The 11,869-nt window shown below is 37.8% G+C and overlaps 1 protein-coding gene across 2 annotated transcripts; it reads left to right on the top strand.

Annotated features, from left to right (window-relative positions):
- Positions 1–240: 240 nt before the first annotated feature.
- LOC127656478 (3-hydroxyisobutyrate dehydrogenase, mitochondrial-like) lies at positions 241–9,978 on the top strand. 2 transcript variants are annotated; one of them, XM_052144825.1, is made up of 8 exons: positions 241–360; positions 902–1,062; positions 1,296–1,405; positions 2,483–2,604; positions 7,246–7,379; positions 7,471–7,547; positions 8,255–8,411; positions 8,561–9,978. In XM_052144825.1, the coding sequence occupies exons 1-8, from the start codon at positions 312–314 to the stop codon at positions 8,717–8,719; spliced, it is 969 nt and encodes a 322-aa protein (XP_052000785.1). In that variant the 5' UTR covers positions 241–311; the 3' UTR covers positions 8,720–9,978. The 2 variants fall into 2 exon arrangements, with proteins under 2 accessions (XP_052000785.1, XP_052000784.1); XM_052144824.1 differs by having other exon boundaries at positions 359–461; positions 8,561–9,970.
- The last annotated feature ends 1,891 nt before the right edge of the window (positions 9,979–11,869 follow it).

The raw sequence follows: 11,869 nt of genomic DNA, 5'->3' as shown, positions 1-11,869 counted from the left end.
TGCTTTCTGTTTATACTGGGAACAACAAAGCATAGTTTGTTGCGCGTGCTCCAATTGCTGTGTAGAAAATTAAATAAATACCAAAATAAATGTTGAATCAACTTACAGTATGCTATCTAAAACAAGAATGGTTAAAAGCAACAACGCTTGTATTTTAATTAATACAATGTCAAGGTGAATTAAATGGCAAGCAAACTAAATAAATGCTGTTTTATCGTGCACTTTCAAATTAATCAGTTGTTTTCAGAGGCTTAAAGGATGTCCCGCCTTCCAATGAATGTCGTTGGATGAAGAGTTCCGGATAGAATAAAATGTATGGAGGAAACATGTGTCACTCTTCGATCACCCAATGCCGTCACTGTAAGTCAAAGGTCAATAGCAAAGAAGCATGGCCGCTCTGTTAAGAGGGTCGCGGTGGCTAGTCAAAAAGTGCCATAATAACCATGTCAGCGCCGTGCAGGGTAATGTGTTTCCAACGTTATCTTAAAATGTGATGTTTCTCTTTGTAACTACGTTTGTATGCCTATTTTCCGTGCAGCAAGTCAAAGTAATAAGCGCTAGGTAAGCCACTAGGCTAAAGTCACAGGCGTGTGTCATTGGTCAGTTCCTGAGACACAAATAGACACTTAACTGTCACTTGTTGTCATTGAATTGAGTTGTGGTTAGTTACTAAATTGTTTCAATTGCTAAAAAGTATTCCCCTATAAATTAATAAAAAAAAAAATAAAAAAAATTAACCTGATTGCGAATTGTAAAGGAACAAAGCTATTTCAAACATTTGACAACTAAATTTCTATAATCAACATTATTCTACAAATGATGTCGATTGATCTTAACTTCTTTCTATTCTGAGACAGCTTTACTGTGACATTCTGTTCAAATCGTTAATTTCTCTTTTTAGTCTCCATCAGGTCCATGGCCTCTAAAACCCATGTGGGCTTCATTGGTCTGGGGAACATGGGAAACCCAATGGCAAAAAACCTCATAAAACATGGATATCCAGTGATAGCCTCAGATGTATTTCCAGAGTCCTGCAAAGAGCTACAGGAGCTTGGAGCTCAGGTCAGGATAACAGTCATAACACTAAACGGGGGTCACATCTGACCTGACATAAATATCACAATGTGCATGCCTTGATGCCCTGTATCATCGATTAATCTTGTTTTTAAATTCACTTGAAAGAGAGGCCTTATATTTGAATGGGTGGAACACATTTGTTTGCATTTTTGCCATACTCTTTTTGCCATTTACACTTTTTACTTTTTTTTTTTCCTTCTTGTTTTCCGTGTTCTTAGATCCTGGACAACCCTGCAGATGTGGCGGACAAGGCTGATCGCATCATCACAATGCTCCCCTCTAGCCCCAATGTTATAGACGTGTATACCGGGCCAAATGGCATTTTGAAGTAAGGACCTCTTTCTTTTACTGTTTATAGTCTTGATTATTTCAAAACTGGCCATTTCAACCCAGACTAGTTTAACTTCCCAGTTTAGACAAATTCCTAGTCAAATGCCAGCATGCATTCATCCACACTTAAAGGGATAGTTTACCCAAAAGTAAAAATTTGGTAATCATTCTGCCTAACATCTCCTATTGACATTGTATTGGAAAAATATGAGAGTGAATACATAATGTCAGAATTGTTATTTCTGGGATAACTATCCCTTTAAAAAAAATTGTTTACCCAAAAAAGAAAAATTCACTATTCATTTTACTCACCCTAATGCCATCCCAGATATGTATAACATTCTTTCTTCTGCAGAACACAATCGAAAATCTGTAGAAGAATCTGTACAATGCAAGTGAATGTTGACCAAAACGTTGAAGGTCTTATAAGCACATAAAGACAGATAAAATGAATCCATAAGACTTCAGTGGTTTAAGGATTCTCAGTGGGTGAGAACAGACCAAAATGTAATTCCTTTTTCACTGTACATCTCACCATTGCAATCTCTAGGCACTATCAAGATTTTAAGCTCGATCACACTTCTAGTGTTTAAAAAAAATGTGCAGAGCCCTATATGGTCCTAGGAAGTGTAGTCGAGGAGACTGCAGATGTCAAGCTTTATTGTGAAAGGATTATTTTGGTCTGTTCTCGCCCAAAATTGAATGTATTACTTCAGAAGGCTAAAATCAAACCACTGTAGTCATATGGGTTATTTTATGCTGCTTTTTGGAGCTTCAAATTTTTGGTCACCATTCACTTGCATTGTATGGACCTACAAAGCTGAGATATTCTTCTGAAAACCTTAATTTGAGTTCTGCAGTAGAGGAAAAAGTCATACATCTGGGATGGCATGAGGGTGAGTAAATGATGAGAGAACTTTTATTGTTGGGTGAACTATTCCTATGAATTTAGAGAAGAACGTTCAGGAACATGCAGATAGGAAATTACATTAATGGCTGATTTTAGTATGATGAAAAATTATTAAAACTGTTTAAAACTTAGTCAATAGTTAAAAAAAAATTGATATCTTTGCAGGAAGGTGAAGAAAGGAGCTTTACTCATTGATTCCAGCACTATTGATCCATCTGTTTCAAAGGAGATGGCAGTTGCTGCAGAGAAAATGGGGGCTGTTTTAATGGATGCCCCAGTGTCTGGAGGTGAGAGCTGGAATTTGATGTAATGACAAGGTTTCTCACTGCATAAACAACTCGATGTGAAGGGCAAGCAAATAACTGAAGTTGTGTGCTGAAAGCGTGAACTGTAAGCCTGTACAGTTGGAAACATCATACCATTTTGTATGCACTAGCTGTAAACAAACTACATATATAAGTGTAGACAAAATGAAAACATGTTTAAAAGTTTACATAAATCATGCCCATAGTCTCAATTACAAAACTAGTAAATACAAAAAAAATTAATTAAACTTTGGCCCCAGTTCAAGCAATGTGGTTTTCACAATCGTAGGTTTTATTTGTCCTTACTGTACTGAAAGCAAACTTGCATGACAGTAATGAAGTTCGGGATTCTGAATATTTTATAGGAACCCATGAATTTTCAACAATTGCTGTTTCTGCCAGTTACATTGACAAGGAAAACTGAAAACACAGCAGTTATACCTTTTTGAGAGACTTTCATTTATTCTCTCTTTATTTCCTCTCTTTCAGTCTGATTTGCAGGTTTGTTGATAGGAATGAGTTTTATGACCTGCCTCATCTTGTCCATTTTCTTAATCCAACCATTGGTGTGGACTCTTTGAGTTATATACGAAATCAAAAGCCGGCATCTGGGAATTGATCCTATGACCTCCTATAGTGGAGATGGAGAGTGCTCAAAATCAGTGGTTCTAATGTATCTGACATCTTTTAGAAACCTCTACATAGGATAAAGCAGATTTATCTGAGGTCTAGATTTATTATAATGACAAAGTAGCTTTTCTCTCTCTCTTCAGCTTTTTTCTGGCTTAATTTGTCACATAGGTGTCTCTGTGCTGATCTTTTTATTAAAAAAATATTTCTGCCCAATTTGGAATTCCCAATGTGCTCTAAATCTTCATGGTGGCATAGATCATTGGGAGAATCTGGGTGGTGGAGGACAAATCTCAGTTGCCTCAGCGACTGAGACAGTCAGTCTGCTCATCTTATCACGTGGCTTGTTGAGCATGTTACCACGGACACGTAGCGCATGTGGAGGCTTCAAGCAATTCTCTGCAGCATCCACCCACAACTCGCAACGTGCCAAATCAAGAGCGAGAACCACACATTATAGCGACCACAAGGAGGTTAACCCATGTGACTCTGAATCTGTGCAGAGCTATGTTCACTCTCAATTCAAAATTATAGACACACTTTTATTACCTTTCATGTGCACACATTGGTTTCATCCTATGCCGTTATCGAGCATGTAGATAGAGACTTAAAGAGAAGAAGCCCTCTGTACACCGAAGAAGAAAGCAATTGAAGAAATTATAATTCGTGGCATTATAGTTTCATTTGTAACACTTTACAATAAGGTTCCATTTGTTAACATTTAGTTAATCCATTAGATATCATGAATGAGCAATGAACAATATATTTTATACAGCATTTATTAATCTTTGTTAATGTTAGTTATTAAAAACACAATTGTTTATTGATAGTTCATGTTTGTTCATAATGCATTAACTAATGTTAGCATACGAAAAATAAAAAAATCAGTTTTGAAATTAACATTAACAAACTATAATAAATGCTGTAAAAGTATTGTTCATTGTTAGTTTGTGTTAACTAATATTATTAACTAATTTTAATAAATGGAACCTTATTGTAAAGTGACAATTTAAATTCACCAAACACAGTTTAGCCTGCAGTTTGAATATATACCGTCACTCATTCACATATGCAAAAACGTATACCCTTAACCAACTCTCTCTGTTTGCTGCCCCCCTTTTAACCTAATAAGACCTATTTTCTTTGAGCTCCTTGGCTGTTTTATGACCTAGTTTAGTAGATTAACAGAGATTTATGCATTTTCTTCCCTTCCCACTGCATTGGATTAAAGCTATCCAGCTCTCGACACAGAACTTTGTTTGGCAGTGTACAGCTGTGGCCAAAAGTATTGGCAGTGACAAATTTTGTGTTTCGCAAAGTTTTCTGCTTCAGTTGTTGTGGTGTTGATTCACATTTTTTCTAGATTATTGTGCAGAGTGATCAGATGCATTTTAAATAATTACAAAAAGCTTTATTGTCCAAAAATGAACTTTTGGCCATGGCTCAAAATGACCAGCTAACATCATTTCACTATTCATATCAGCAGCACCTGGGAAAGTGTGAACAAGTACTAGTCAGGTGAAATCACTCTATCATTCTGATTGGATTATAAGAGCAGACTTATTGCTATAAAAGGAGGGAAGAAGTGCTTCCAATCATTGTTCTTGTTAGCAATGGTTACCTCTAAAGAAAGACGTGCAGCCATCATCGCTTTGCATCAAAATGGCCTTGCATGCAAGAAAATTGTGTCAAAGAATATTGCATCTGAAAGAACCATTTACCAGATCATCAAGAACTTCAAGGAGAGAGGTTCAACTGCAGTAAAGGATTCAGGACGTCCCAGAGTGTCCAGCAAGCGCCAGGACAGTATCCTCCTGAGTAGTCGGCTACGGAATCGTGTCACCACCAGTGCAGAGCTTGCTCAATATTGGCAGAAGGTTGGTGTGAGTGCATCTGCACGCACAGTGAGGCGAAGACTTTTGAACAATGGCCTGGTGTCAAGAAGGGCAGCAAAGAAGCCACTTCTCTCCAAGAAAAACCTCATGGACAGACTCAAATTCTGCAGGAAGTACAAGTATTGGACAGCAGAAGACTGGTGCAAAGTTATTTTCTCTGATGAAGTCCCTACGGACTGTTTGGGACATCTGGAAAATCGATAGTCCGGAGAAGATAAGGTGAATGCTACCATGAGTCCTGTATCGTGCCAACAGTGAAGCATCCTGAGACCATCCATGTGTGGGGTTTCTTGTCATCCAAGGGAGTAGGTTCTCTCACAATTCTTCCCAAAAACACTGCCATGAATAAAGAATGGTATCAAAATGTCCTGCAAGAGCAACTTCTCCCAATGATCCAGGAGCAATTTGGTGAGGATCTGTGCATTTTCCAGCATGATGGAGCACCATGTCACAAGGCAAGAGTGATAATGAAGTGGCTCGGAGATCATTACATTTAAAATTTGGTTCCATGACTAGGCAGCTCCCTGGATCTTAATCCCATTGAGAACCTGTAGTCAATCCTCAAAAGGCGGGTGGACAAGCAGAAGCCCTCAAATTGTGATAAATTCTGAGCACTAGTAAGGCAAGAATGAATCGCCATCAGTCAGGATTTGGCCCAGAAGCTGATATCCAGCATGCCAGAGTGAATTACAGAGGTTATGAAAAACAAGGGTCAACACTGTAAATATTGACTCGTTGCATATATTGAATGTTTTTGCCAATAAAAACCTTTCAAATGTATGAAATGCTAATCATTGTTTTTCCAGTATACCATAGAAACATGTGAAAACATTATCTACAAATACTGAAGCAGCAGACTTTGCAAAAAACAAAATGTATGTCACTGCCAATACTTTTGGCCACGGCTGTAGAGCTCAAGGTTATTTATCATTGGAGTCATTGTTCCAATGTCTTTTTGAGTGTTTTAAATCTTTCAGGTCCATTTGGCAATATGGGTGTTTAAAAGTGATTGTCCAAAATAGATGTTATTGCGATTGTGGGTCTCATTCCAACAAACTTATGCAGATTTTTTGGTTACTCTATTGTTGGTCCATGGTTTACTGGTAATGGCAATGGTATCAAAACTGTTAATTTTCCATTAACTTGGCAAGGCCTGGACCTCCACCAGTTTCCCAAAATGTAATGTTCTTATCCAAATGGAATGCTTGGATGCCCACATAATTTTGCAACATTTTCTACCATTTAGAATTATCAGATTGTGTTAAATATGTTCACATGTACTGTGCGTCTCTTATAAAGGCTTGGCTGAGGTGTGATAACTGTTGTAGTGTAACAAGAAATGTTTAACTCAGTCAACAGCCAGTTAGCGCTTTATGGTGATTCTCCTTTTTAATCAGGAAGTTGTTCCCTCTGGTCTTTGGGCACATAAAAAACAATGTGCTTCTAGTTTGCTGTCCTTAAATTGTTGCCTCTCCCAATTCATATGCGTCAGTGGGGTTTGGCTATCGTACCATTGGACCCACACTTGGTTTGTGAAACAGCCATACGAAATCCACAGACCTGCTAATTCTCTTTACTTACACCCTCCAGACATATTCTCAGCTCTATGTTAGCGCCTGTAATGGAGGTTTAATGAAACGTGAGCCACAACAAACTTGCTCTGACGTCAGCTTGTCTGTGTTCACAGCAGATGGTGAAGTGCTTGTGTATTTTTAGGACTTTCCCCTACAAGTGTAATTATGGTATTGTGAAGGTACTACATTTTGAAGACACATGCTCTTGTCCTCATTGATTTGTTCATGATATGCAGACAAACTGTTGGAAGTTTTTACTAATTTAGACTTGAAACGGGTTACTGATTATTGACTGTTTCAGTAACCCTGTCATTCAGTCACTGTTTCATGCCTGTGGTTGCTCATTCTCTGATTTGGTCACTTATTTACTGACACGCATTCATTTCCATTTATGAAACTCAACTTCCATTGTTATTCCATTGCTACGTTATTGTGGTCTCCTGCGGAATTTGAACTTGTCTATTACCTTTATGGGCATTATGTTCCTGATACAATAGAATGATCTGCATTTTTTGCTTTTTCAGGTGTTGGTGCTGCAACTTCAGGTAAGCTCACCTTTATGGTGGGTGGGCCAGAGGAGGAGTTCAATGCAGCCAAAGAGCTTCTGAGCTGTATGGGGGCTAATGTAGTATACTGCGGCCAGATTGGCACAGGACAGGTACAAATAGAATGAATGTTTATGAATGTAAAGCCATTCTTCGAAAGACACTAATTTATTCCTGGACATCATTTGTCTGCTTTGTTTGTAGGCAGCTAAAATCTGCAACAATATGCTGCTGGCCATTGGAATGATCGGAACGGCAGAGACCATGAATTTAGGAATCAGGTGCAGTGTATCCATAATTAAATATTAAAGTCATATATGTTGGCTCTAAAATTTATTTGGACACTTTTAAATGCACACTTAAATAAGAATGTTTTGCATTGTAAAATCAATCAAATCAATTTTTATTGTGACCACCCTAGGGCTTTAAAACAGTACCAATTCTTCTTCATACACTTGCCGATGTTCTTTTAAGGTTGTTGGCAGTCGGCTTGTTCCAGCATCCTTGAAAACTTGCCACAATTCTTCTATGAATTTAAGCTGTCTCAGTTACTTCTGCCTCTTAATCCCAGACTGACTTAATGTTGAGATCCGGGCTCTGTGGGGGACATTCCATCTGTTGCAGGGCTCCCTGTTCTTCTATTCTATTTTCTAAAGGAATGTTTGGGTGTACATGCTTCAAATGCACCAATATCTGGCTCACTGTCAATGGAGTATATTTTGTAGAACTAGAACTAAAACACCTGACTAAATACGTTTTGGGACCAAGATGTGTGTTAAATTATTTAATGTCTGATTTAAATAGATCCTGTTGCCAGGATCAAAATGAACAGTGCATGTTTTGGTTAAACTCTGTAGTCTTTGCACCTTTTGAAAGACTTAATCACTTGGTTTCAGTCATACAACTTTTTGAAGCTTTTACTTCTTTTACAGGTCATGTTATTTTCTATTTTTTGTTTTGCGTACTCTGTTTCTCTGTGCGCTGACAGATTAGGGCTTGACCCGAAACTTCTGGCCAAGATCTTGAACATGAGTTCTGGCCGCTGCTGGTCAAGTGATACATATAACCCTGTGCCAGGAGTGATGGAGGGAGTGCCCTCAGCAAACAACTACCAGGGTGGCTTCGGAGCCACATTAATGGCCAAGGTTTGCTTTGCCATCTGTACAGTTGTTTCTTCCTTGGTTTCATACAGTTCTTTTTTGGGGGGAAGGGGTGGGTTTGTAGAATATTACCAGTTTATAGCATGTGATCGATTAAACAATCCTCATTATCTGTAATTGTCATTTATTGTCAGGATCTGGGACTTGCACAGAATACAGCAACCAACACAAAGACACCAGTGCCGTTGGGCTCTCTGGCCCATCAGATTTACCGGATGATGTGTGCACGTGGCTATGCCAGCAAAGACTTCTCCTCGGTCTTCCAGTTCCTCCGAGAGGAGGAGGGCCAATAGAAGGCAACACTCTATGCCCCTTCCACAGCCTTGCCCAGCACTGCCTGCATTGTAAAACATTGACCCAATAGCAAGATACATTGGCATGTAGGTGCATGGAAGCTGGTATCATCTGATAAGTAAATGAATGAACATGTGAATACATGTGTTGATTTGATGATAATTGGCCTGTTTGTGTAGGGTTTATTTGACAGGCTGTGATCTGTTGAAATCATGTTACTTATGTGGGCTTACCCATGTACAAGTAGTAATCAACCTATTGTTAGATACTATGAATTTTGAGAATGTTTTTTATGTGTCTGACTGTTTGTTGCCTTTGTAGCCTAACAAAAAGTTGTCATTATATTCGTACAGCATTTGTCATAGTACTTGTTTGAGGAAAGGTTTAAAGATACAACATGGCTCATTTCACCCTCAATAGCCACAAATGCTGACCATCTCAGCCATGACACTCCTAAAAGCTTTCTTTTTGTTAACAAATTTGCAACACAAAAAAATACATTTGTTATGTTCTTAGAGGAATATTACTTGTCCAATACAAGTTAAGCTCAGTTGACAGCATTTGTGGCATAGTGTTGATTACCACAAAAATGTATTTTGTCTTATCCTTCCTTTTCTTAAAAAAACAGAAGCAAAAATTTGGTTTACACAGAGGCACAATGGAATTGAATGGGGCCAATCCGTTAAATTTAGATATTCACCGTATTAAAAGTAAAGCCACAAGATGTGAACAATTTGCTTTTTAACATGACTTTGCTGTGATAAAATAATTTACCTTTTCTGTGTAAATTTATATCCAATTTTACTACTTTGTTGCCATGACGATGTAACGCAGTAAACCCTAAAAGGACCGTAAAAACAACAATTAAAACCACTTCGCAGCTCTAATAATACACAGAAGAAATAATGTAAGTGCTTTTATTAAATTGTAAGCTTCGCATTTTTGCCTTTTGAATCCTCCAAAAATTGGCACCTAGATTTTTGCTTTTTTTTTTAAAAGGAGGGATGACTAATTTTGTGGTAATCAACACTGTGCCACAAATGCTGTCGATTGAGCTGAACTTTTATTGAACATGGAATATTTCTTTAATTTGGGGTCTGTTTATTCTAAGTTGCAGTTGGCAGTCACATTTTGTTGTTTGTGTTGGATCTACATGCCATATTTGTGTACATTTAAACACCCTGAAATTAAAGCAGAAATTCTCTAACTCAAAGAACCATGACTTGTTAGTGAGTGCATCCTTCATGTAACACTAATATAACCGCTTCTATTTTCCATACATTTGAATGGCTCTAAGAACCTTCCAGTCTACCAGTTTTTTTTTTTTCTACCAGTTTTTTTTTCTCCAGTTCAGAACTGCAACACAGTCCAGGTCAAAATGTGGAATGTCTTTGATATTTCATCTTTATAAAGCCTCAACTTGATTTCAATGGCTAAATTGAGTCAACCTGACTCATGGGGTCTTTTTCTCATTGAGTGAACTAAAATATTGTAGTCCCATGTACACACTGTTGAAGTTTGGCATTTTTTTGGAAGGTTGGGTTAAAAAAATTGTTAATATATACCCATTGCTTATCATTAGATCTGTTTGTGTGACCCATCTTGCTTCTGTCACAGTTCCATTAGTGAATAAGAAGATACACATTGTAAGTGGCACGATTGTCTTCTGTTTTCACTCTCTTGCTCTTTCTTTCCTATTCTTACCCTTTCCACTTCTCTCTCTCATCATTGTCTCAAGTGTCTCTCTTGCAGTCTTTCTCTTCATCTTCTTATCACACTCACTCTTGCTCTTTCGGTTCCAAATCGATGGTAAATGTAGTCAGCAGTATGTTTCGGATCTACCCACCAAAGAGGGGCCATAATGCTAGGTCACATGATCACAGAACAAACCCATAAAAAGTCCATTAAGCATTGAGGCCTTAGTGCTGTGTTGTTATCTAGTTGGCAGGTCTTACAAACAGAGGACCATGGGGTGTAGCTTGACTACAGACGACCTAAATCACGTAGGCCTATTCCTTTCCGGTTTGTCCCATTTAGTGTGTGAGATTCTCTGGTTCCATCTGGAAACCTGAAAAAAAGAAATATATGTGCCAACCTTTCTCAGAGGTACAGAAGTTCTAGCCTGAAACATTTATCCTTCCAATTGTTGATCCTTTTTTACCCTGAATTATTTGCCTGTTTTTCTCTACCGATATTAGCTCGTCACGTGGCGGCAGCAGCCATTTCTGATTGGGATGATTTTGACAAATGTAATAAAACTGCTTAAATACCAAAACTCTTAATGCAAAGTTGTAGAGCACAGCGTTTGCGACACTTCCCGTGTTGACTGTTAAATCTTAAAATTATTTTTGGATTATTTTATTAATTATTTTTGGAATTTGCGAGTAGGATCAGGGGCTTAAATTTGTACTGTTCGTCAAATGTTTATTATTAAACATGTCTCCGTACAAAAGGATACTAAACGAGTCACAGAGACGGGGTCACATGATTTAATATCGTTTAACTCTGCGCTTTTTCTTTTCCTAAAGTTCAGACATAACACTGTAAACGTCATCAAGAATGAAAGCTGTCTTGATGAAGAAACGTCACAATTAATGTACGCTATTTTTTTTTTCTCCTGAATTATGTTTACTACAAATGGCGATAATACAGATAAAGACTCCCCAATCAAACGCAAACCCCTCCTTTTATTTATCTTCGGCTGTGTTGCGTCATGCTCCATCAAATGACCGAGTTAAATTACAGCTCAAACCCTGTTTAACGAATTTTTTTTATTTCATTGTCTTTTTTTCATGTGGAAGAAATAGGTAGATAATACAGGTTAGTCGTCAGATAGTTAGCCCGTTTAATTGTGTGGACCTTGACACGAGCTCCAGGTGTGGTTGAAATATGTGTGTGTAACACATTTTCATCCTCTATGGTGTAATAGCAGGTTGTTAGGTTTAACTACCTAAAGAGATACAGCATGCTAACGAGCTGTATTTTCAGAGCAGACAGGTTTGATAACTAGGAAATAGAATTGAAATAGGCATTTAGCTTAGGCTTATATTTAGTAACATAAACAGATGAAATGTCTACGCAAAAACTATGCTTAAATACATTACTGTATGACAAGTTCTACCACTAATCAATATATTGATCTATTAAAA

Source organism: Xyrauchen texanus, chromosome 15, assembly GCF_025860055.1.
Source record: "Xyrauchen texanus isolate HMW12.3.18 chromosome 15, RBS_HiC_50CHRs, whole genome shotgun sequence".
Taxonomy (NCBI): Eukaryota; Metazoa; Chordata; class Actinopteri; order Cypriniformes; family Catostomidae; genus Xyrauchen; species Xyrauchen texanus.
This window is presented reverse-complemented; position numbering and strand designations above follow the sequence as displayed.

Coding starts and splice junctions, on each gene's coding strand:
- LOC127656478 (XM_052144824.1), top strand. CDS start 389: ATGGCCGCTCTGTTAAGAGGGTCGCGGTGGCTAGTCAAAAAGTGCCAT. Junction 1,063..1,295: donor TACAGGAGCTTGGAGCTCAG/GTCAGGATAACA, acceptor CCGTGTTCTTAG/ATCCTGGACAACCCTGCAGA. Junction 1,406..2,482: donor GGGCCAAATGGCATTTTGAA/GTAAGGACCTCT, acceptor ATATCTTTGCAG/GAAGGTGAAGAAAGGAGCTT.